We start from the raw sequence: 26,447 nt of genomic DNA on the forward strand, positions 1-26,447 counted from the left end.
CCATGTAGAGGTTGGATGCCCATAGAAAGTGCTAGAAAATCGGGGTTACCAGGAGGAAACCATTCTGAAACAATTTAGTGAAGGTGCATAACATGTGGAATTGTATTGAGTAGCTGCAGAGCTGTAAAAATTTTGCATTGCATAGTTAGTTTATAGATCTGGAATACCGCTAGAATTGCTGGTTCTGAAAACAGTCTATGAAGTAACAGATACTGTAAAAATATATTTCTTTACGAGTCCTCTGTTTTATACTCTTGAAATGTAGCCTAAAATCTGATTTTTTTGATACAATGTGTAATCCAGAAAGAAAAAAAAATGAGGGAAGGAGTTTTCATTTCTGGGTTTCAGATGAATATTCCCTGCCTTGCAAATCTCTTCCTTATGTTCATGTTTTCTACTGGTAAGAGGAGAAATGAGTAATACTCCATATGGTAAACTGCAGTTAATTTCACTTGTTTGGATATGGTTTTACTAGTCCTTTAGAATTGTTTCCAAAGCCAGATTCAACAGAAGAAAAACTTAGGCATCTAAGTTTCTAAAGAAGTTGATAAAAGATAGTGTTTCCACCCAACACAGATGGTGGTATTGGATTTTCTTTGCCCTTTAAAAATTATGTGAAGTGACTGACATTGAGTGTGATGTCTGCCATCCAAGTGTCCCTCTGTCCCTGGCCTCTTGCTCTGACACGAATGAAACAAACTAATTTGACACTTTTACATAAAGTGTTTCTTAATGAAGTTAGACTTGATCAGGATATTTTTTCATTACCATATCGTTACACCCTTAGAAATGTCTAGTACAGATGAACTGCTCTGATACTGAAAACATCACTTTTGCCAGCTTGAGACTGAAGATGTAGTTACACCAAAGCAATAGTCAGCTGTTGTCAAAAAAGCTGGTTCCCTCTCCCCTGGCTGCACTCTGTGCTGTGGTCCTGCGGGAAGGTCAGTGCCATGGAAAACAGTTCATTTTCAAGTCGTGTGAACTGGATCACCCTGAGGCTGCCTGAACCCTGGTGCCAGCACAGGAGCAAAGGGTGAACTGAGCTGGTCATTCTGGTGCAGCTGGCCATTTTCTCAAAGCAGTTGTGAGAGTGGAGCTCCAAGTCCTGGCTTTAAGCAGAAGAGGTGGACCTGCAGACAGATCCAGCCTGCTCAGGTGGTGACAGCAGTCTCAGTTGCTTTGGAGGGGCCAGGCATATGGAATTCCAGTGCAAGGAGTATGTGACACTGAACCTGAAGCCTGTGCTGCCTCTATCCCAGTTGCACATTGTGGGCTATATTTTGTGTGTAGCATCAAAATACTTCATATTACAGCTGTCCCTGCACTATGTTCGTTTCAATGGTCTCTAGGAGGTGTGTGTGTGTCCTTCACATCAGAAAATTCAACTGTTGGCATTAAAGCTCAAGAAGTCGTCACTGATGCTGTTAAGATTGTATTTCTCAGTATGTCAGAGAGCAGCCTCTCAGAGCTGGCCAAAGATGGCTTGTGTGTAGGCTTCGAATGGCATACCACAATTCCAGCAGCTTGGAGCCTCCCAACAGCTTGAAAAAGCCACCTGTGAAAGAAAACAGCTCTCAGATTCTGGCTCTCACTGAGGTATGAATTTAATGCAAGAAAATGCTGGCAAGGTCATGAAGGCATTATGTCTGTTCAACAGGAGGTGTTGTCCTGTAGCTTTTTCTGCTGCAGTTAACCTGTGGTTTAACCTTGGAAGAGACAACCTGGTGTGCCCTTTTCTGGAGTGGAATGTGTTGCTGGGTCAGCAATAGCCTTTAATAAAAATTAAGTGTTATTTCCATTGAATTGTGGGATAAAGATACAGTTGTGAGAGTCAGGATGTAAAACTAAGAGACTACTGAATTATAATTCTTTTTGCTGGATATGTTTCCTGCATAGCTGTCAAATGTGCTGACAGTTCATTTTGTAAATAAACTGCAGTTGTTCCTTTGCATTTATGAGGTAAAAGGATAATGCAGAACAATCTGTGTAGGTGTTGAAACCGAAGATGTGAAAATACAAGGGGAGGCAGCCAAGAAATACTTTTGTCAAATGAAAGTCTCTAAACTTTCTAGAACCAATGGTTTGATTAGATGAGACCAACAGGCATCAAAGTGATTGACAGTCTGCATAGAAGCAGTGGGTGGTAGATGTAAACTCTTGATGAGATGAGGTACTAAAATTTTAGCAAGTAAATTAAATAATAATATATCCAGCTCCCTAAATGTCCTTGTTCTTGTGTCACTTATTTTGGCCAATTCACCTTTTAAAGTACCTAACTGTATGCATGAAACACATTCTAAAAAGCAAGTCTTTTTCAGTGTAGTACAGTCATTTCCTAATAGATAACACTTCAAATAATTCATTTGTGTTTACCAATTACGAAATTTTTTTTTATTTATTTAAAAAGGCCTAATTGCTTTAATTAGAGAGAAAGTGTTACTCTTCATCTGTTCCACTTACCTAATAAACATGGTGTTGCTGAAGTTGTCGTGAATTGTTGCTGCCTCTTCAGCAGCCTGTCTAAATCGTGGGGTTTGTCTGTTTTATAAGAAAGTTGGCATTGAGATGGGAAAAAGTAGCTAAAACATTACATAAAGGAAATAATATTTAATCTTGTATTCAAGTTGACTTGCTTTTTTTGCTATTTCTTAGGTAAGCTGGTTCTAAAAATCAGTGGATTTTCTTGTATCCCATACTTCTTTATATGGAAGTATCCTTTTAACTGCTTTCCATTTTTAATATACTTTTTTTTAACTAAGTTGGCATTTTTGAGATAATTTTGGGAAAGATGTTTGAATGATGTAAAAAAACTCTACACAGTTAGGAATCTTCTTAAGTATTAGACAACAACATTTGATTAACACTACCATAACGGTACTAACTTTTTCTCTGTATATTTTGAACTAACAGAAAGATATTCCAGTATCTGGGGTCCTGCCAGTTGTGATGATGTGTATAATAAGAGATGAGAGAAAGCAAATTAAAACTGTGTTTGAAAGAGGGTTTGTTATTTGGGGTTTCAGGGTGGGGTGTGTGTTATATGAATCTGACTAATCACCTCTTACCTAACCTTGGACTTGAACATTTTCTTTTTAGACCAGTCATCTAAATTGTAGAACTATAGAATCACAGAGTGGTTGGAAGGGACCTCAAGGGTCCTGTCATGGACAGGGACACCTTTCACTAGATCGGGTTGCTCAAAGCCCCATCCAACCTGGCCTAGAGCATTTCCAGGATTGGGGCATTCACAACTTCTCTGGGCAACCTGTGCCAGTGCCTCACCACCCTCACAGTAAAGAATTCCTTCCTGATATCTGATCTAAACCTCCTCTCTTTCAGCTTGAAGCCATTCCCCTTTGTCCTGTCACTGCATGTCCTTGTAAATAGTCTCTCTCCATGTTTTTTAGGCTCCCTTCAGGTACTGAAAGGCTTCAATTTGGTCACCCTGGGGCCTTCTCTTTTCAAGGCTGAACAATCCCAATTCTCTCAGCCTTTGCTCATAGGGGAGGTGCTCCACTCCTCTAATCAACTCAGTGACCTCCTTTGGACTTGCTTCAACAAGTCCATGTCCTTCCTGTGCTGGGGGACCCTAGGGCTGGATGCAGCACTGCAGGTGGGGTCTCACCAGAGCAGGGTAGAGGAACAGAATCCCCTCTCTCACCCTGCTGCCCACACTGCTTTGGATGCAGCCCAGGATGTTACTGGATAGATGCTCCCACTGCTCCATTTTGTGCCTGGTAACAGAGGGAGGGCACCAGTGTCCAGTTCCCAGCTGTAATTTGGCTCTGCCTGTCTCCATGGCATATTTCTCAGCCCTTTTCTTGTTGCATAAAACTGTGAGTTTCCATTGCTTTTTGATCGTACGTATCAAGGCAAGGAATTAATGCCATAGTTTAATAAACAGCACGGATTCAGTGCTGCAAAGGGCTGGTTTTGCTAATTACTGGCAGGTATTCTTGGCACCAACAATTAGGTGTAGACAGCCACTTAACTCTGACAATCAGAGTTAAACTCAGTACAGCAGCAACGAGGCAGAGATGGATCAGACAGTGGGTCCATCTGGCCTGGCATTCCCTCCTTGAGGAGGACTTGTGTCAGTATTTAAGATGAAGTCGTGAGAGGAATTAGCACGACGTCAAAGTGTGATACTCTTCAGTATTTTTCTGTGGGTAATACAGTTGTTTTTTTCTGAAAAGCAGTGTTTGCTGAAGTCTTGAGGCCTACCTAATTTTTAGAAATACTTGAAGCTAATAAGATGAATAGTAGGGAATAATGAATTTAAAACCAAATCAAGAGGGGAAATGTGACCTCTTTGCAGTCAGATCAGTTCTCAAGGTTTCCCCACAAGCCTGATTGGCTTCCAGACCTCTAGATTAAAATATATCTCCATCAGGATCTGAAGTCTGAAATATAAGCAAAATTAGCATTAGGTGTGAATGTTTGAAGAAAACAATGTAGATATTTTTTTAAAGGTTGTGAGTATGCAGAGAAAATCCTGAGATAATATTTTGCCCTACTTGTGATGTCAGACAAATTCCAAACCAGTTTTATTTGTTGCTTTATTTATTTCAGTCTTTTGGAGCCTTCTAAAACAACTTGCTGCTATTCTTCTAAGGCAATAACATTATTATTTTTCTGCAGTGATCAGCTCCTGAAGCTGTACCCAAATGGGCTGAGGGAAACGAGAAAGCTGAGCAAGGCTCAGCTGTGCCCTCGGACCTGGGAGATGACAGCTGACACGTTCAGTGTTCCAGTTCAGTGCCACACTTTATACCCCATGTGTCTCTGTACTTGAACTTTACGTCACAAGCAATGAATATTTTTAATAGAGTTTGTACTCTTTTGTCTGAGATGAATGCAGGCCCACACATGGTGTAAACCTCAATTAATTATCCTCTGGGGTCTGGTGCACATATTTGCATATGCTCTATCAGTGGACCACCAAGATTATTCAATTAAATCATCACAATGGCTTTAAAAAGACCAGTGATTAAAGCCTTAGTGATGTCTGTTCATTTATAAAATAATTGTTTTTATAAATTTCAATCACTACCCTTATTTCTTGCAAAATAGGATCCATTGTGAGAGACAGCTTGAAATATAGGATGTGTCTGAATCAGTACCACAATTAAAACTGATATAGAAGGGGATGCTCCAACATTTGAGCTGCTTCCTTCTGTCAAATTTTTAAAAGGAAGATTTCTAATCATTTCTCAGATGAATGTATTTACTTTGCAGAAGTTTGCCTGACAGTTTTCTTATCTCAGGAGACTTAGGAGGTGTCTAGTTATGACCTAGTATTTTCTGATATAAGTACTTGATAAGGATGCCTTTCTTTTAAAACTTTTACTGGCTTATTAATAGAAATGTGGTTTTATTTAATAAAAATGGCTGTTTAGTAGAGATGTAATTGTGTAACTATGGCAACTCCCAAGTATTGGATAAGTGATCAAGAAATCATGGAAGTCATGAAGCTATCTGAAGACAGTGTAATGTTACACTTCTATGTAACCTTGGCTAAGATTAATAAGGGCTCTGCTGCATAGACAGATAATGATGTGATTCACATAATCTTAAACAAACAAACAAAAAAACCCAAAACAACCTCAGCATACACAAAACAAACAAACCAGAGTAATAATAAGGGAAAGATATCTATAGAAATCTCCCCAAAGGTAGAAAACTTTTAAGATAAATAAGGTATATAACTATTTCAGTTAATGAATATCAGATTTTGATCCTGATGTGCTTATCTGGATTTGCAAAGCAACACAGTGTGGTTTTACCAAATGCCTCTTGAAATTCTGATGTTGAATTTGAACTAGTAATTGACTGAAATTATGGGGGTTATACTATTTTTATATATATATATTTTGAATCTGTAATTCAGTAAATTAAGGAGCTTTACTTTTTTGCAGTTCTGTAGCAGGAGTTTATTGAACAACTGTGCTGTAACTTCTGCAGTCATTCTTTAAAGGCTGTCACTGCTGCAAGTAGTTTGAGACTAAACTAAACAAGGTTCTGAGTTACATTACACAAGAGTAAAAAAACTACTAGACATCTCATACCTTTTAACAAATAAGCAAGCAGTCTTGAGTGGAGGTGATTGGCAGCTGAGATCGAAGGAGACCAACAATGGAAACAAAGTGGAATCTGAGTTTTGCTAGAATGCACGAAATTGGGGTTATTTGACTAGCAGGTAATTGTATACTGTTACAGAAGAGTGGAAGGTAGGGAGAGGGAGAAGGCATGATGGTGAAAGAATTGAAGTCGTTACACAGAAGGAGTGAAGTTGAGGAAGGAACTACATGCACAGCTAATCATTCTGTGGTCCTCTGGTTTGTTAACTGGGAAAAAGGGAAAGGCAGAGACAAGGCTTTAGGGTGCTAAATACTGAAAATGGAAGAGTCATGCAGTAGATGATGGACGTACATTCTTTTGTCTACTCCTTAAGCAAAAAACCCAAGCCAAACACCCAAACCCCACACGATATAATAAAAACTGGGATTAAAAAAAATTGATACATAATGTGTAGGGAACAGATCATTAATAAGAGAGGTATAAATAGGAGACAGTTAAAAAAATTTACTAAATACTAGATTTTATAAAGGGGAATTCCTGGCACTTCTGAAACACTGTGTATCAGACAATGCTTCAAACTGGTTGAAAGAACTGAGGTGAGCAAGTGGTTGTAGGATTTATTGTTCTTGTTAACAAATGCACAACTGTTTCCAAATGAAAGTTAAAGTTTTCTTGTTCTTCTGTGTCCTCTGATTACCAGATCCATTGAGACTTCTTTTGAACTTTAAGTGGAGAAGGTCCTAGCTGAGTGACAGGACAGTCAAAGTTGTCAGTGCTTGAGAGGTGTAGAGAAGTGACAGGGATTCAGGTTGTCCAAGCCAAGTGGAAGTTCAGACATGGCAGAGCAGCTTTTCTCAGGGTGTACTAACTGGAGACATCTTGAATTCTTTAAGCCACAGAGCTTGCAGAGAAGTCTGACCCAAATCAGACTTTGTCTAGGAATACTTTTTGACAGAAAGGTTTGTTTTTTTTCATTGGCCTTATATTAATGTATTTTAAAATATAAATACACATATATGGGTATTAAACTGCTTAAATTGTCTGCATTCACTTTTCTTGTAGGTATCTTTAGCATTTTTGTTTCAAAACAGAATTCTTGAAAAGCATGTTAAAATTGGGAAGAGCAACTGTTATTAAAGTAGCTTTCTCATGTAAAATGTCTCTAAATTTCATGCAGTGAAATGGAACCATAAGTCAAAATTGCCTTTTGAGTTCCTACTTGTGTTGTCTAACACTCGCTCAACTAACTGTACGTTTCACTTATGCTCCTAATAAATCATGAAGGCCAAGGCTTGCATAACTGAGCTTAGGGATATGTGGTTGAGATAATTTTCTGTCTAGTGAGCTTTGAAAACATTAAAAGTTGGTATGTAGCTATAAAAGCGTTTGCTGAAAGTTTTTATTGAATTTGATGCTTATAGTTGTGGAGGGTGACTAAGACAACTGAATTCTCTCTAATTTACTTGGTATGATGAATTGCTCCTCATAGTGTGGTACAACTGTGATCATGCAGCCAAAGTTCGTTTGTCCCTTGTAAATTCAAGCCAAGTGTATTTCTCATTCTGAAAACCTGTAATATAATATGTGTAAGAAAATGTGAATTAGTAGTTTTTAATTAACTCATCTTAGTGAAACGTACCAGTTTATTAGTGTGATAATCTGAGTGGTCTAACTCCACCAGCAAAAAGAGCTTTCTCTTTATATTGGAACAGCTTTATTTTTTTGTATTGAATGTGGCTTTTTACCCTCTCTACAAATTAGCTTTTACTGCTTCTGTCCTCTCTACCTCTTCAGGGGAGGCTGCAGTGTCCCTCCTGCATCATTGAAGTGACCTTCCGTGCAGCATCAGCTGATCAGACACCTGCTGTCAGTCTCCCTGGAATCACAGAGTGGGTCAGGTTGGAAGGGACCACAGTGGGTTGTCTGGTACAACCTCCCTGATCAAGCAGGAAGAGGCAGTAGCAGTCAGACTGGAAAACCCAGTGGTGCTTCTGGTCCACAAGCCACCTGCTGAGCCATGCTACTCCAGATCCCCTTCCTCCTTAGAAAAATATTGTGGGTTTTCACTTCAGAGCTGTTATGTTACTGTAGTTGTTGAAAGCTTTCCAGTTAGTTATTTTTACTGCAGAGTAATACTTACAGAATTGAAAATTTTCTTCATCTGCAGTGCTATTATCAAGGTACTATATTAGATTCTGTGCCCAGGGCTTAAAATGTGTGTAATGAAGTGTTACATAAATTGATGACACATGACAGGTGCATTTCACAAATTACCACGCTTCTAGTTAAAGGTGTTTGGCTTTTAGGGCCTTTACTGAGTACTCAGTATTTTATAAATTTCCAAATATGTTACCTGCAGAGTGAGGGACACCTCCCACAAAGTTTTGGGAAACCTGAAAACAGTAACTTTTTCTGACAGTAGAGTGTTTGATTAGAAAAAACAGTCTCTTATTAAAAGCTTCTCAATCTGTAATACAGAATATGCTATTTTAGCAAGTATTTCATCCTAGCATTTTGAAAGAGTTTTTAAATATTTGCCCTTGCTTACATAAACTTAGTTTTACATTGGAAATATGGCATGAGAGCATATTAATCATATTTGCCCAAGTGAGAAAAAGCTTTGTTTTTTGCATTAATATTTCCCTTGGTATATAAATATGGGTTTACAATTGGTCCCATTGAAAGGAAGGTTTATAGTTTTGGGGCAGTACTGCTTATTCTTCTGGAAAAGAAAAATCAATAATAAATGAAAAGCTGGAGTACAGTGAGTTGTATAGAAACGTCCAGGTGCTTTTTCATTGCGGCAGCAGCAAGGATACCAAAACTACTCTAACTGTAACTGTCCTCATCATGGCAGGGCTTCGTGAACGAAGAGTTGGGAAGGGCTCTACCCATATTTGTTACAAGCACGCTGGTGGCTAAAAAGACCAATACAAGGTAGACAAGTCCAGTTGCAAAAGGCACAGCAGAAAGACTCCTTAGGTGGAATATTCTGCAAGACACGATTCTTTCTGCTTTGTCTTTTCTCCTCAAGAGTGATCCTGCATGTGTTCTCAAAGGAAGCAGCTGCGTTATAGATGTTGTGTCTCCAGGCCTCCCAGTTGGAGGCCAGAGTAGACCAGTTACGATGATCAGTATGGCCAAGGCTGAGATGTTGTTTCAGGGAGTCCTCGTATCTTTTCTTCGGCGCTCCTCTCTTGCGGCAGCCAGTGGCAAGTTCACCATAAAGCAGAATATTAGGGAGGCGGTGGTCCTTCATCCTGGAGACGTGCCCTGCTCAGCGCAGCTGTGTTCTCAGCAACATGGCCTCAATACTTGTGACTGCTGCTTGTTCTAGAACAGATGCATTGGTCACATAATCTGACCAGTGGATGTTTAGGATTGTACGGGGGCAGTGTTGATGGAAGCGTTCTAAGAGTCACAGGTGGTGGCGGTAGATGACCCATGATTCAGATCCATACAAGAGAGTAGACAGCACTATGGCTCTGTAAACGCTGATCTTTGTACTTTTCTTCAAGTGTTTATTTCACCAAACTCTTTTATGAAGCTTTCTGAAAGCTCTCTATGCCTTTGCTAACCTGTTGTCTATCTCCCCATCAATCTTACCGTCCGAGGGGATGAGACTACCTAGGTAATTAAACTGCTGAACTGATTTGAGCTCTGATTCACCAGTGGTGATATGGGGATGATGGAAGACTTCCTGAGGTACCGGTTGATAGAGAACTTCTGTCTTCTTTAAACTGACTTCCAGCCCAAAGAGCTCAGCAGCCTCAGCAAAGCAGGATGTTAAACGCTGCAGAGCTGTTTCTGTGTGAGCGATGAGGGCGTCGTCATCAGCATAAAGCAGCTTCTGGACAAGATGATTTAAGGTCTTAGTGTGGGCCTTCAGTCACCTTAGGTTGAAAAGGCTTCCATGGGTACGATAAGGAGGGCTCAGAAGGAAAGTCTACAGAATTGACACGTTGCCTGAAAAAATAAACTCATAGTAGACCAGAAGAATGGTGGCAGCAGCAACTACAGTTTAGGTGTTACACTGTCTGCCAAGAAAATTTGTAGGATTTTGTCTGCACCTTCCCAGGCGTGTGCACGCACAAAGGGTTAGAAACACTTTGTTCTTTAGCAGCACATGTGAAGTGTTACAGGTCTGTCAGCACTTTGCAACTGGCTGTCTCTTTATACCCTCTCTTGTTCGGGCTCCCTGATGTTAAGTTACCAGACTCAGATGTTTTGTGGTGGAGCCAATGCAGCCTGGTTTCCAAACTTGCTGTTTAAAAAGCTTAATTGAAAAAAGACTCGTAATTCTAGGGTATGATAGCACTGCCAAAAAAGTGCTTGCATTTGCTGTTTACTGTACAGTGTGGCATTACAGATTTAGTAAAATAGAAGAGTTAGTACAGCCACAGACCACATCCTTGCTAACAGTTGTGTAGGGACTGCATTTAGTTAATTTTTTTCCCCTCTTTGTTAGATAACTCTAAGTGGCTGCATTTATTTCAATTTCTTATACTAGAAAGCAAGCAGACATGGTAAAAATTACTGATTTGATTCACCTTCCACCCACCTTGCCCAACTGAGGAATGAAGGGCTTCACAGAATCATAATAAAGCTGGCCTAGACTTGTCTTATGTTTATTTCCAGTTGAACCTTACCTTTAAATATCAGTGCAAAAATTTAGCATTAATACAGAGAGGATGACTTCATTGCTCAGGTAATTTTGGTCTGTTTGCCTTATCTGTAATCTTTTAAAGTATTTTGTCGTGAAGCAAATATGAAAAATGCATAAAACTACTTCTCATAAGAAATATCTCTTGAGTACATTTGTGGTATATTTCCATAATAGAGATTAGATTGTCAGCCTGTAAATCTTACCTAAGGTGTAGAATAAATGTTAGGAAGCAAGTATTTGGTGTAGCATTCTTCTGAAATGTGTTCTTCAGTGTTCATTTGTCAAAAGGAAGAGTGTTTCCAAATTAAAGGTATGGAGGCCTGTTAAAAGTTGTGTCCTGGTTTATGATTTGGTTTGTGTTCAGCCTTTGCTTTGATGACCATATTGAGAATGAGCAAATGAGAAGGTCTTAGGATTTAGGAACACATAAATAAAGGCTACAAAGAAAGGGCATGAGAGGAGCTTTGAAGTGGTGACTAGTTTTAATTCTAGTGGGAGAAAACCAGATGTGTCTTTGGGAGTTCTGGCCCAGCTCTTTCTTTTTTTTTTTTTCCTTTTGTTTTTCTTTTAAGAGGACAGGGAGCTCAACCAAATCATACAATGGAGAGACCCCAAACCAACTGTCCCCACCCTGGTACTTTGATCTTTGTTGCCGCTTCTGAGTGAACTGCTCTGTTCAGAGGAAAGATGGTCTAACCCTTCATTTCTAATTGACCTACATCATCCTGTACAATTGGGTTATGTGTCTCTCCTTTTGCAATTCCAACTGCAGTTATCTGAGTTTATTTCCTGTGCAATATATAAAGATGATAGTGTTTCAAAACAGCAACACTGGTCAGAATTTGGATTTTGCTGACTTTTTGAGGTAATGTGTTTTAGAACAAAATACTGGTACACAGTATTTTGGGTCAGCAGTCCTGTAAACACAAGAGAGAATGAAAACAAAGAAACCTGCTTGTGTAGGACTTCTGTTGGCAAGTGCTGCTCCTGGAATGATGCGCTCAGTTGCTACTTACAAATAGAATAGTATCTCTGAATGATATATTTGAGGGCTTTTTTTTTTTTTTTTTTTTTTAAGTAGCCTTTGGATCATATTAAGCCAACAAAAAGACTGCTGTTGACTGTACATGTAGAGAGTAGATTAAAACTACACAACAAGGTTTTTTGAATATGTCGAGAAAATAAGTAAAATAATCCTGTCTTCTAAAGAGATTAGGGGCTCAAGTAATGGAAAGGAGAAAGAGTCGATAAGAAGGCAAATAACATAAGTCAAATTCAAGGTTACTGTCAGCTTCTAACCTGAACAAGATAAATCCTTTTGCTCTGAGGGCTTGTCCATGTGCCAGAACTAAGCTATGTGCTAAACTGATGCCAAAGCTTACAGTTTTCAGAGGAAAGGATTGGGAAGGAGAAGTTTGAAAATTCTGGAGAAAAGAGGTCAAGTAAAGTAGGTGTGTGTTAAGTTGGTGTCTTGCACTGAGATAGCTAAAAATGGAACCTGTCCCCGTGTGAAGCTATTTTGGTGTGGTTAGGGTTTTGTGTTGTGGGTTTTCTTATTTCTTTGTTGTTGGTTTGGTTTAGTTTGGTTTCGATTCTTCTGTCGCAGGTACCAAGCCACTACTGGAATCAAGAACAGAGTATTATCTTGGCAGATGCAAGAACATACCTTGATACATGCTCTATTTTGCAGTGAAGTGCTTATCTCATGTCATCTTACTCAACCTGTGTCGATTTTTGAAGCCTGGCACATCCTGGTAGCAGATATTAATGAAGAATAGTTTGTGCCACATACCAAGTCTGGAGAATATGCTGATGAATAGTAATGAAATACACTGGGAATTTTTTCCTGTCTTTGTCTCTAGTGTTCAGCATGCCATTGGTGTGGATCCTAAAATAGTAAGGATCAGTTATGTCCCTCTGTATAAGTGTAGCAGAACGTATGTGTAGTTATTCTGTGTTCTCAAAACATGTTGGTAGGAAAAATTGGAGAGAGAAGGAAGAGGAGTGTTGTTTCCATATACCTGTTGGAGGCTGTATCCCTGAATAAGTAAAAAGGAACATGCTGGCTTCTAGCTGCCTGTGTCAAAGTGAATCACTCTCTTTCCACATAATAAAAATACTGACACATAAATATGCAGAGTTGAAACTCTGAGTTACATGTTGGAGTTTGTATAAAATTGAAATTAGAGTTCTCAGTAAAAAAATCCAGTTTATTGCTTTATTTCCCCTGAGATTTATCGATGAGATATATATTATTATAGTGCAATGTGAAATTTTAAGTGTGTGTATGGACCCAGAAATTTATAGATAACTGAACAACTATCTAAATTGGATGTTGAAGATTGTGAATATCAAATTGTAGCTTGGTTCTGATAAAGCTCCCTGCATTCTGCAAGATGGAGTTTAAAACAAATGCCTTAACCTACTCTTATGTGGGAGGGTTATGACAATAATTATCAAGCTTCTCTACACCTTGCGCAAGTATTTTGAGGAGTCTTGTCAAAATATCAGCTAAATTACTGCCAAAAATGCCATAATTAGATGAGTAATGAAAAAGTTTTCAAATGGAAGTATTTAAAATCTATTCAACCAGTTAGACATATTTACAGTCGTCACACTTAGTTGCACAAGCTGAATTTCCAGTGTTCACTCCTGAGATTTCACTTGCATCTGAGCTGAAGAGAGAGAACAGGTTGTTTTTCCTTTGCATTGACTTGTTAGGAGGAATTGACTGTACAGGTCTAGAAAGAAGGTGCTGCATATCATGTCTGTGATACGTTTTTTTACCTTTTTTTATGTAATGTCAGCTACCCCCCTATACATCTCAACATCAGTGTGAGTAGTAAGGAAAACAGTATTTTGTCCAAGAACATTCTGATGTTTTTGGAATACCAACTTGGTATGTGACTCAAACCTGAAACAAAATATTCTTGAACAGGTTTGTGTCAGTGCTTCCTCTCCTCTCACTCATTTTCCACCCCCTCCCTGCTTTTCTTTGGCCTCCCCTGTACAGTCTTGGAATGTGGGCTCTTCCTGTGGCAGTGTGAGCCAGGTGCACTCACACAAAACATGGGATGTGTCTCCTCTGTAGCGATCCCAAGTGTTGTCCCTGAGCAGAAATCCTGATCCACTTATTTCTACATTTCTGGATGTCAGCTGATAGCCCCCTGCCATGGTTTAATTGTGAACAAGACAGCAACATTTTGGCAAAGCTTGTGGAGCACCAGCTCGTCTCCATGGGGTTTTTTTGGTTTTTTGGGGTTTTTTTTTTCAGTTTGGCGTGAGAGTTTCTGAAATGTCAGAGGGAACAAAAAGAAAGTTTTTTGGAAAAGAAAAAAAAAAAAAGGGATGACCCCAAAATAAAACAAGGCCAGATACTTCCTCAGGAGGGTTTTGAAATGGAATTCTCTTCAATCTGGGTCATTTTTGCTCGAAAGGCATTGTAAGACCACGGCAATTAGGAATGGCACAGAATGTCCTCATATCAACTCTTTCTTGTCCCCTCATTGTAATTGATACATTTCTGCAACAGCAGCTTTTTTAGAAGCTAGACTTAGAATTCTGCTGAATTTAGTACAAAGATAAAGTACCAGCATTTGCTGGCTCATTAGTTACGCTCTGTAACACATTCTGACCGTTTAGGTATTAGTAGGTTTTTAAAATCCCAGTAGAGAAAGTGCAAAGAATTGGGCTATCTTTCTAATCTTGCACTCTAGGTTTATCTAGATTTATCCATTCATTCACCATGAAAGTAGCATGACTTTTTTATTAGGCTTTGGTTTGGAGGCAACTTTTATTTAATAATGCTCCATAATTGCAAAATGTTATGATCCAAAGGAGTTTTTTTAGAAGTGGGGAATGTAAAGATAGTCTTGTTAAGTTGAGGTTGTTTTAAGAAGCAGGAAAGGAAGAGAGCATAACATTTGTGAGATGACTGTGCTTCACGATTTTGAAAGCCAAGGTGGTTAAACGAATAGACAATAAAAGAAGTAGGTGTTAGGGGTAAAGTGCCATTCAAAGGTTTTGTTGTTCTGCACCCCTTCTGCCATCTTGCAACTAAAGCAGTTTTTTTGGTCCAGGTTTATTCTCTGTCCAAGAATATTTTTAAGAGCTGAACTTCTGATAAAAGAAGGCATAATAATTATATAAGATACCTTACATGAGAAACAGTATCACCATATATTCTTTGCCAAAGTAAATGCTGTCAAATGGAATTACTTTTTTCATTATTTACAGTGCTGATTTCAGATACTGGTGGGTTTGTATTGTATACTTTTTTTGTTTATAAACACTTTTTGAAGTGTTAAAAATAAAAGAATTTAGTTTTGAAACACGTGGATGATATCCGAATAGCACACCTGCGTTGTATCCTCACTGCCTTTTCTTAGCCTGATTTCTGCTCATATGCTTTTTAAACACTGAACCAGGTTTAAATTTTGTCAGTGTACCTTCCCTGCTCTCTTTCCTACATTTTGGGGCAGGAGAGTTCGGAGGGGGTTGTTGCAATCCAGCCATCCTTGCCTGTCCTAACCTTGTCGCTGTGCCAGCTGGCAGCTCCGTGCTCTCAGGTGTGCTCCTGGTGTAACTGGGCTGGGATCCTGCTGCTTGCATGGAGGGGGTGGAAAAGCCCCCGTCTGCAGCAGGCACAGGTTGTAACAGCCAGCTGATTGACATATCTGGTAGGCAGTAAATGACAGAATGACAGATTGCTTGGGGTTGGAAGAGACCTCTGGAGATCAGGGTCACATAGAGCAGGTTGCACAGGATTGCATCCAGGCAGGTTTTAAATCTTTCCAGAGGAGACTCCACAACCTCTCTGGGCAGCGCGTTCCAGTCCTTTGTCACCCTCACAGTAAAAGAAGTTTTTCCTAATATTCAAATTGAACTCCCTTTGTTTCAGTGTGTGCCTGTCAGTGGGCATCACTGAAGAGAGTCTGGCCCCACCCTCTTAACACCTGCCCTTCAGATACATGGGTGCAGTGATAACATCCCCTCTCAGTCCTCTCTTCTCCAGGCTTAACAGGCCCAGCTCTCCCAGCCTTTCCTCAGAAGTCCCCTTATCATGTCTGTAGCTTGGCACTGAACCCTCTCCAGTAATTCCTTGTCTTTTTTGAACTGAGGAGCCCAGAACCAGAGAATTCCTCCACTTCTCTTCCTTCCCTTCGGAGGCTGGAGGACTCAAGTTCAGATATTTCTTTCTTGAGTTCAGGCAACAGCTGATAGTTGTTGAATTTTGGCAATTTCTTCCAAACTGTGGGAGCCGCTGTGGTCTAACAGTACCTGCAGTTCAGGGGAGCGAGATACTGCCAAGTGGGTGTTTTTGTGCTGCTGAGGGTGAAGCTCTGGGTTGTCAGGCTCCCTGACACTTGAAGGTACTCCTGGGATCACTGCAGGGGAGCAACACTCTGAATTAAAAAGTCACCTGCAAAAGTAGGACCGTGATTGTGATTCATCAGTCTTGTTCCAGTCATTGGATATTTGTCTGTAGTATCAGAAATTTTAAACTGGTATCTTCATGTTCTAAGGTAGAAGACAATTGCTTTACAGTAGTGATATTTTATCCTTACAGAGCAATTATGTGTGTCTCAGGTTTAATTTGTCCCTGTCTAGCTGAAATCCTGTTGATGAACACATTAAGACGTAGCTGAAGTGAATTACCTATGTTCATATATGAACTAATAAGTCTTTTACTGGCTCTGGTTTTTAAAATGCAAAACAATTACCAACCCAGTGCCAATGTTTCCCATCTCTTTCCAAGGTATTAATGAAGATTCTTTAACACTTGTTCTCATCCTTTTTATTACTTTATATATATATATTTATATATATATGCATTGTGTGTGTGTGTACACAGATGTTGTTATATGCCATAGTGAAATATTCATAATTGTTTTCATTGTATTGATATATTCGTTGTACCGGATTTACATATTTGAGTTAGAAAATCAAAACATCATTGCCTAATACTTTTCTTTTTCTCTCTTTCACAGTCATAATGAACGAAAAGTAACCTGCAAACATCCAGTAACAGGACAACCATCGCAGGACAACTGTATTTTTGTTGTGAACGAACAGTAAGTGCCATCTGTTTCACTCCATAAAATATATGTTCTAAAACCTGTTAATATTGAAGCAAGATTCAGTGAATTACTAGTTGCAATATTTATTTTTCACAAGTCAGATCAGCATGTGTATAGTTTTACTTGATTAAATTACTTGAAAGTAGTATTAAATATTTAATGCTAATTTTTAAGATCAAAACCATAGCCCAAATTAGTTGTGTGATAGAAATGCACCATGTTTCTGCACTGTGTGAGTTTCCACTTGTCGCTTTACTTATTCTGTAGGTTTAGCAAACGACCTGTATATTATATCATAACCAAATAAACCTCCCAGAAGCAATGAATTTTATGATCACTTGGGGACAGTCACATGCTGTTAATCTATAATGTTTTCCCTGATAGTTTCTCCTCAGCTGGTTATGTTTTTGACCAGTTGGGACGCTTTCTGAATCACTGGATAACTGCTTGGATTTGCTGTGTCTGCGTTAGTTTTGTAGAATACACAGCAATGCAAGGAGATACTCGTGGAACTCATACCTGACCTCAGGATTTTGTGTGTGGTTGGTTTTTGGGTGTCCTGCTCACCAACATTGCTGAAACACGTTGTATGGTGGCGAGAGCAAAAACCATGAGAACTGCAATTTCAAAACCTGCCTCTTCTCACCAAGTGGGGCAAAGCCAGAAGGGCTCTTTGGAGGGCATTTCTTCCCATTTCCATCTCATGCTCATACCTGTCTTTTTCCCTCCCACCAACACCTTACACTAATAGAGAAATCCTGTTTTAGAGCAACGCCTTAAAATTCATCTCTTATAGATTTGAGTTTAAAACACAGTGCAGGTAACTTTGCAATGAAGTGCTTTCAGATTGGAAAAGTAGGACACAGGCTGTACTAGGCTACATCTAGGGGTGCTTTTTGTTAGCAGTCTGCACACACAGCATGTTCTAGTGCTATTACATATTCTATTTTCAGGACTGCTGCAGCAATGACATCTGAAGAAAAGAAGGAGCGACCAGTAAGCATGATATGTGAAGCAACTAACTATAATCTGACATCAGATTATGCTGCTCATCCAATGAGCCCTGTGGGCAGAGTAAGTCTTTATGTCCAAATAAAATTAAAATTAAAATTATTCAGTTATTCCACAAGGTACTAGACAGTGCTATATATTAGTATTCCACTGAAAAAGAGAAACAGAGGATATATCTCTTTTTCAGGGCACTTGAGCCCTTTCATGTTTAATTTGGAAACATAAGTGTCTGAAACAAATTATCACTGTAACTGTAATTTTTATCAGATAACTCCGATCCTGTTACTTGCACATACTTAAATTGTTCACAGAATCTGACCTTTCTAATCTGTGTGAACAGCAGAATCTTGAGTGACTGATGAGGCATCTGGGCAACCATTGTTACAGAAATTGCTCAATCACAAATAATTGACTGGATTTCTCCAGGTAAAACAGTTATAATTGTGTATAAGAAGTAGTTATAAGAGAGGTGGAAGGTGACCCTGTGGTAAACAGCAGCTGACATGATTTGCTGGCATTGGACGAGAAGTCCTCCTTTCCTGGGAAAATTCCTGGAGAAAGTTCTGGAGGTTCTTAGAGTCACCTGAATTTGTGTCTTACTTCTCCATTTGCCCAGCTTCTCAGGGGGTTAAGGTAAATGCCCAGATGTTTTTATCAACTTTTAAGTTTACTGGATAAAGCTGATGAGCTTATTGTGTGCATTTATTGCTTTTTTAGTTTTCTAAACTGAAACTAAAAGTTCAGTTCCTGTAAAGAGAGTGTGCTTGATACAAAATTAAGAAGTCCCTTAAGTTTGCTTAGACACCAAGATAACTGCTTTGGTCAGTGATGACAGACAAGAGCCCTGTCATCTCTTCTACTAGTAGTTAACATTTAAACAAGGGGAAAAAACCCTATACTTTTGCTAGTCAATGAAAATTTTAACCCTGAGAAGTGTTTTTTTGGCAGGTTAATCCAGCCTGCAAGAGAAAAATAAACTTTGGAATGTGTTTTAACTGAACAAATTCCCTGATTTCAGAAACTTGGACTGAAATAATTTATTTTCCATGTGGGAGAAAACATTGCAAGGTTTCTTTAAGTGCATTTTGGAAATATTTGTTGTTTTAGATGTCTAACGAGATAGACAGAATCCTTGACCTACATCAGAAAAGTTATTTAATGAAAAAAGTGCCTTAATCTGTTAATGTTGCTGGGGGGAAAAATAGTCACAGATGTATTGTAAAGAGTAACAAAATCCATCTTAACTTTCATATGATCATGTTTAAGTCCATGCAGGAAAACCAGTTTAAACCAAAACAAACTAGAAAACACCCAAACAACAACAGCAAAAAAATGAACTCAGAACCAGCTGAGCCCTAAAACAACCAAGCAAGCAAAAAACCCAAGATAACTTATTGCTATAGTCATAATAGTGATATAGAATGCAATAGTTACAGAGCTAGTTCTGTTGAAATTAGTTTTCTAGGAAGCAATCTTAAGTTAAATGTAGGAAATTAATTACAATTTAGGAGCATGTGTTTTACAAGCATATTTTTCACACTTCTCTTTCAAAGGAGAAGTTGAAAATACCCTTTAGCCTAATGTTTGTTTCATAACGTTCTAGAAGGAAATTGAGATTTCTATGGCCCAGTTACTGTAATTTCTCTACTTCCCTTGATTAATGACACTTTAGCTTTCTGTGAAAATAATATTTAAAAAAACCAGATTCTTGTTGTACTTTTCATTCTTCCTGTTCCAGTTATTTAAATGGACTTAAAATATTAATATGGTTCTTGTGGCTGTATGTATAATTACTGTAAATCACTTTTTAAATGTGAATTTGTCTGAATTACTGCCACACCATTTTAAAATTGTTGTGTTTAGGAGGTGAATACTTGTAAAGTAGAACCACAGCTGATACTAGTCAGCATTTTCTGGCAGTTATTTAAGGATAATGAGTCAAAACACTTTTAAAGATAACTGTATAGAAAGGGCCAATGGGTTGTACATGGATACAAAACTGATTTTCTTGTATGTTTTTATTCACGTCTTTCAGCAGTAGGACCTGAAATTCTTAGCTGTCTTACCAACTTTTGAGTATAATATATAGAGGTTCCATGTATTACAGCACAATGGAAGAGGAATACAATGTTGTTGAGGACAGTAAATTACAGAGCAGAAGGATGCCTTGTGTGGTTGCTTCATGTATTTTTTAAGTGTTTCTATTTTCAGAGATAACTCATGAACACACGTGATGTTGGAAGGTGATGAGGAATAGAACAAAAGTTTGTGGTACAACTAAAGTTTCAGACAGATGAGGGGTATAGAAATAAGTTCTTCCTTTTATTAATGTTAATTGATCCCAAATAGATATGGAACTTGGAGAAATTTCTATCTTGTGGCAGAAAGACTCTGCTGCTGCCCAGAGGCTAGTATGAGGTGAGGCAAAGGTCAGTCTTACCCTAGTAAAAGTCTTAATTCTAATCCTCCTCTCCCACTGTATACATGATGCTGGCCAAATAACACACTACAACTCTGTTAAGTGCTGCTTCTTCCCTGTTAGCTTGAAGTGTATTTCTAAACTTGAAGCCCCTAGGACAGACCTCTGACTGTGAAAAAGATCTGCATAGGCCTGAAATTGCTACAGAAGTACATGTTTTCATCTCTCTTTGTAAAATTAGGAAATCGGTTTCGTAGTTGTCTGTTTTATTTTATTTTTTCCCTGCTGTTAAAATCACTACCCAGACAAATACGATTATGAAATGCATTCAGGGAATAGGCTTTATAATGTGTAAAGTCATATTACCAGTCACCCTCCACAGTTCATCTCTGCTGCTCTTCATTACTGTCCTGATTATCAGCAGAATAAAGGGAACGATTTTCTCGTAGCAAGTGGAGTGGAGTGTTAGCCCAGGACAGATGCTGCAGAGCTCCTGGTGACTCTGTTAAGTCACTGTGATGTATCACAGTGTTTATAAATGTTTATCAGTTTGTTTATATATTTCATACAGTGCTCAAGCGAGTCCAGCTTTAAATGGTTAGTTTAGGTATAGCCTTACCTAGGCTGGAAATTTTGGATTAATAGTCATGAGGTTCATTAGCAAACCGCAAAGTAAACAGGGACAGTGTGAAGGGCAGTATTGGTGCTCAGGCTGAATACCTATATTGTGTTTCCATAGTCAGACTAGTCCAGTAGTGCTCCTTGTACATCTTCCATTTTAGTCTTACCCTAAATTAAATCCAGTTTGCTTTATTATGCAAACCAAAGCACAGTAAGCATGAATGATTGGGAGATTTGCTTTAAGAGCAGCCTCCTAGTCTAAGCTAAAATGCTGAGGCAGAAACCCACTGATCTCATGGAAAACTGCAACATTGGAAGGCACTGAAATTGCCTACAAAATCCAGAAGGCAGAATCATGTTGCTTTGTGGTTTGGAAGATAATGTAAGCCTTGAAGACTGGAAACATATTTTTAAACAGAATTGGAAAGTAACAGAGATATAGATTTCTATTCTCTGAATTTACATGCAGAAAATTTCCATATTAGCAAGGACTTCAACCTATGTTTTTCAAATACATATGCAGTAAGTTTAAGGTTAATGAATTACTCTTGTGCTAGTTCCAAAACTGGGGAAGAAGCCTCACGTAAATCCTGTGTCCTCTACCAGCTAAGCAGGGAGAAAAGCATCTTGCAGCGTGATGAAGTGTGCAGCCCCAGCTGCTGACTGCTCTGTTGCCCAGAGTTCAAAACCCTGCTGGTGTTTTGTTTTTTTCAGTTTGGGGAAAGAGTGAATAACACTGGCTGGACTTCCTGGCTTCTTTCTCAGTACTGGAACCATAAAGGGTCCCTCACTTAGGTTCTGGTTTTAGAAATATCACAGTTGCCAGGACAATGCCTTAGAAAGGATCAGATGGTACCAGATGTGACTATGTTTGCTTGCTCTGTTAACTTCTACACCTCCAGCAAGTATTTAGTAGCTGGATTATTTATTCACTATCCTCCTTTTCTCTTTGCCTTCTCCAGAAGCTGGAGCTGGCAATATGTCCTGGATTTTTAGTGCTATGGGGTAAAAAGTACTTGAACCCTTCAATTCTTTTTTTTCTTCCCCGTCTTCCTGTGTCCACAGTTTGAGATAATTAGATATGTGAGGGAGAATATGGAATGACCAGGGATTCCAGGCATAACAAGAGGAGGAGGTGATGTAAAAAGTCTGAGAACTCATAATTAGTTTATATATGCACCTTCAGTATTTCAGTACTTGTTGTCTCAAGGCTCAGAGTTTGTTGTGAACAGTTATTCTCTTTATGCAGTGTGAGGTAAAATAATCACGAGTCATCTGAAGTGTTCTCTGTATTAACTAAAATTAGAAAGCACTTGTGATGCTGCATTTAATTAAAGGAAGTTTGTATTCACAGTTGGTAGAATGTAACCCATTAAAACTTTGCTGTTAGCTCAGGGAAATTGGAGTCAATATGGTTTTTTATCAGACCTGCCTTAGAGAGAGCTGTCTAAATTATCTGAATTTTTTGGTAGACTTGACATTAGTAGTACTTGTGGTTCGTTGTGTTTTCAGAAGCATCTTTAATACATTAGCTATTTTTACAAGTATAGGAATTCTAGAACACTCTTGAGAGGTTTTGAACCTTTAATACCTAATATTAGAGCAGCTATGAGCATTATAAATTATTTCTGATCAAAGTGTTGGCAGAGCTCTTGTGTGATATTCCAGTACCAAGTCATGCAGGTTAACTGAGAGAGATGTAGTTCACTTTATAACTAGATTGTTATAGGTTCTCTGTATATTGCTTTTTCACAGCTGGATGTCATAATTCTCTTGGCTTCTTACAAACCATTCTCCATTTTGCAGTGGTAGAATTTTTTAGATGAAAATGTGGACATTTTTTACTTTTATTCTTAATTTGCTTTTGAATTGCTTGCTCTGTCGTGCTTCCCAGAGCTGAGCCAAATTGCTGTATCTTCAAGGGAAATTACAAGCACTCTAATTGTTTTTATATTCCCTCATGATTCTTGCAAGAAAAGAGAGACAAAACGTCCTTGTTTCATTGTGTTGTAGACTTTAGGCAAACACACGTAGTTTGTGTAATGTTATTCTTTTTTAGCCAGGTGATGTATCCTTCAGTTGCTGGCATCGTTGACAAAAGCTGCACGTAATTTTGAATTAAGTTTCCAGTTTATGATTCCACCTACTGTGGAATTCTCTCTGAAACATGTGTAAAACCCAGCTTAGTTCTGTGATACGTGTTGAGAGAATTTCCACAGAGAACCCCCATACCCTAATTTGCAGCAAAACCTGAGTGTGTGTTTAGCGTTCCTCCTTCGGAAATTTTGCATACACTCATGATTAGTCTCAGTAGCAGAGATAGGGAAGCTGAGACACAGGATTATATTGTCTCAGTTCAAATGGTGGATTTGAAGCAGAGCCATGAATACAGCTTAAAAAACTTACTTGAATTTTACTTCTTTTGCTCTATCACATGGCATGGTCTCTGAGGCACCAGTTCTTACAGGATTTAAAACACAAGTAAATGTTCAGCTCATTTAGTTACAGCACAGACTCCTTAATGTAGGCTGAGAAGAATGGAAGTGTGAATTGGCAAAGCACTGCACGTTTCTTTATACCTTTTCCAATTTCTTTTGGTTATTCAAGTAGAAGGATAAAATCTAAAATGGGTTGGTTTTCCTACTTCTCTTAGTCATACGTGATCATCGCAAGGTTTTAAAAGGTACAAGCAACAGCAAATATAAGCATTGGAGTTTCAGGACAAAAGTTTCAAAGTAGACCTTAGTGCAAGCAGGTGAAATAGTAAATATTCAAACTAGCCAAGAGATCATAGAGCAAAAGGTTCTTGAGAAGAAAGAAAAAATAAAAAAACTAGTATGTGTTAGGAAAGGGGGAGTTATTTCTTGTTGAAATCCAGACAAGTTGTCATATATTAGGTTAGAGTTCGAAGCAAGAAAGAGCAAAATTTTCTGCCCAGGTGATGTAATTTTTCATAATTAATAATAGTTCTGAGAGTTTACTTCTCTTTCTACAACTTAGTAGGCATTCTACCTTTTTTATAAGAAGGTCAGATATGTATTTGTTTGGGTTTTTTCTTGTTTAAAAAAAAAAATCTTCAAGTACTTGTCTTGGGATTTATCTTTATATTTTCTGCAGAAGAAATGAAAGAAATGCTTAAACCAGCAGAACCATCACAATAATTGTTCATCTGAAAAAGGAATGCAGTTTGTGTTCTGCAGTCCCCTAGAGGAACACGTATAAGAAAAAGTTCTTAAAGCAAAGGAAACGTGTTATGATTTTTCAGCAGATATTGATGTCATGGTTTTTTTAACCTGTTCAATTCAATTTAGACATCACGATCTTCAAAGAAGGTTCATAATTTTGGAAAGAGATCGAACTCCATAAAGAGAAATCCTAATGCACCGGTTGTCAGACGTGGCTGGCTCTACAAACAGGTACTCTTACCTTCTTCACCCCCTTCTTTTTTTTTCTGTGATGTGTGTAATGTGCAAAAGACAATCATTTATATAAAATACAGTGATAGCAGAGTGAAGCTCCAAACTGAGAGGAACTGACTCGTGGTTTTCAATTAATTATCTACTTATTGGATGTCATTCTGATACAAATAAGGACATTGGACAAGTAAAGAACATTGATGGATTGTATGTACATAATTCTTTCTAAAATACGTGGAGGACTTGAAAAATCTAGGCAGATGTTGGCAGTAAATAGCTGATTTAATTTCCGACATGTCGAGATGATGGGACAAGGATGTATGGCCCAGAATATTGGTGGGTTTTTTTGTGGTTTGTTGTTGTTGTTTGGTTGGTTGGTTTGTTTGTTTGTTTGGGTTTTTTTGGGGGGGTTGTTTGTTTTGCTATATCCTTAATTTTTTTTCTAAAAGTAAGTAAATATTTTCAATAAAAAATTGGAAGTGGAGCCATTTTTTCATATATTTTGCATAGGTGTGCCTGTTTTCCTAAAGATAATCGTCTTAAAAACAGAGATGATTTTAGGTTTTCCTGTTGAAAATAGGCATTATTGAAAATATTCCTGGTATTTAGTGACAGTGTTGCTAGCCTGCAGTAGATTTGCTGTTCTGCAATACCAGACCACTTGCACTAAATGGGTTTGCAGGAATTCAGAGTAGAGTAACACAATCAAAAAAATGAACAACAAAACTGATTAGGCCATATTAGGACTATATTTTTAAAATCCACCAACAGCCCTGTAAGAACTTGTAATTTTAACTCAGCTGAGACATGTGTGTATGTAATTTTGATGTACATTGTCATTTACTGTGCCTACTCAGATAGACTGGAATGACCTGCATAGCTTTCTGGATGCTCTTGATGAGTCAGTTTTTAAAAATTACCCCCCAGATAATAAGATCTAGAAGTATCTGTTTAAGTTAAAGACTTTTCCATGTTTAGACAATCCTGTGACCTCTACTCTGATTCAGTGTTGAGTGTGAAAAACTCTCACAAAGGTGAGAGATTTTGTTGCTTTGTTATGGGGCTATTAAACTTTAGCTTGAAAAAAGTAACTCTATTCCTAAAGCAGTGTTTTCTGGATATATTTTAAGATCACAGCATCACACAGTTGTCATGGTTAGAAGGCACCTCATGATCATGTAGCACAACCTCCCCTGCTCAAAGCAGGCTCAGCTACAGCAGGTTGTCCAGGACTGTATCCTCAGGGATGGACACTGCACCACGGCCTTTCTGGGAAATTCGTGGCAGTGTGTGACCAGTCTCAGAGCAAACAAGTTGACCTCTGCTCAAGTGGAATTTTGTGTTTCTTAGTTTGTGCCCATTGTTTCTTTTCTTGTCACTGGCAAGAGTTTGGCTCCACCCTCTCTATACACTTTTACATCAGGTATTTCTACACACTGATATATGGACTGAACAGTCCGAACTCCCTCAGCCTCTTTTCATATGGAAGATGCTCCAATCCCTTCATCAACTTTGTGACACTTTGCTGGATTCACTGCAATGTGTTCATGTTTCTGTTGTACCAGTGAGCCCAGCATTGAACCCATTACTCCAGCTAGACCTCCCTGGTGCTGAGTAGAGAGGAAGGTTGTCCTTCCTCCCTGTGGCTGCTGACAGCTCTGCTAATGCAGTCTGGGATGCTGTTGGCCTTCTTTGCCGTGAGGGCGCGTTGCTGGCTTGTGGTGGTGCACGAGGTTATTGCTCTCCAGATGGAGGACTGAGTATTAACTTTGTTGAACTTCAAGAGATTCTTCTCTGCCCAGTTTCCCAGCCTGTTGTGGTCCCTCTGAATGACAGCACAACCATCTGGTGTATGAGCCACCCCTCATAACTTGTGTTATCTGCAGACTTGCTGGGGGTGTGCAGCTCATTAATGAAGTTGTTGTGTAGTCTTGGCCACAGTATCAACCCCTGGGGCGGATCACAAGGAACTGGCCACCCACTCATGGGCCTGGCTGTAAAACCAGTTTTTAATCCACCTCACTGTCATACTGCTTACTGTGTAAAATGATTTAAACAGTGTGATGTTTGGTTGGTGTCTGTAAGGAAAGGGGCTGCTCAATATTTCCATGTCGTAGTAGTAGTTGAAAGCCAGTTCAGTCTAGGGTTTT

The 26,447-nt window shown here is 38.7% G+C and overlaps 1 protein-coding gene across 8 annotated transcripts in view; it reads left to right on the forward strand.

Annotated features, from left to right (window-relative positions):
* The window catches only part of PLEKHA5 (pleckstrin homology domain containing A5), a 166,396-nt gene that overhangs the window by 81,467 nt on the left and 58,482 nt on the right, over window positions 1-26,447 (forward strand). For all 8 annotated transcript variants that reach the window (XM_027654879.1, XM_027654902.1, XM_027654922.1 and 5 more), the window contains exons 2-4: window positions 16,741-16,824; window positions 17,784-17,904; window positions 24,193-24,297. In XM_027654879.1, coding sequence (XP_027510680.1) covers window positions 17,797-17,904; window positions 24,193-24,297 — 213 coding nt within the window. In that variant the 5' untranslated portion in view covers window positions 16,741-16,824; window positions 17,784-17,796. The remainder of the gene's footprint in view (window positions 1-16,740; window positions 16,825-17,783; window positions 17,905-24,192; window positions 24,298-26,447) is intronic.

The sequence above is a fragment of the Corapipo altera genome, unplaced genomic scaffold (genome assembly GCF_003945725.1).
Source record: "Corapipo altera isolate COAL_440 unplaced genomic scaffold, ASM394572v1 1, whole genome shotgun sequence".
In the NCBI taxonomy this organism is placed as follows: Eukaryota; Metazoa; Chordata; class Aves; order Passeriformes; family Pipridae; genus Corapipo; species Corapipo altera.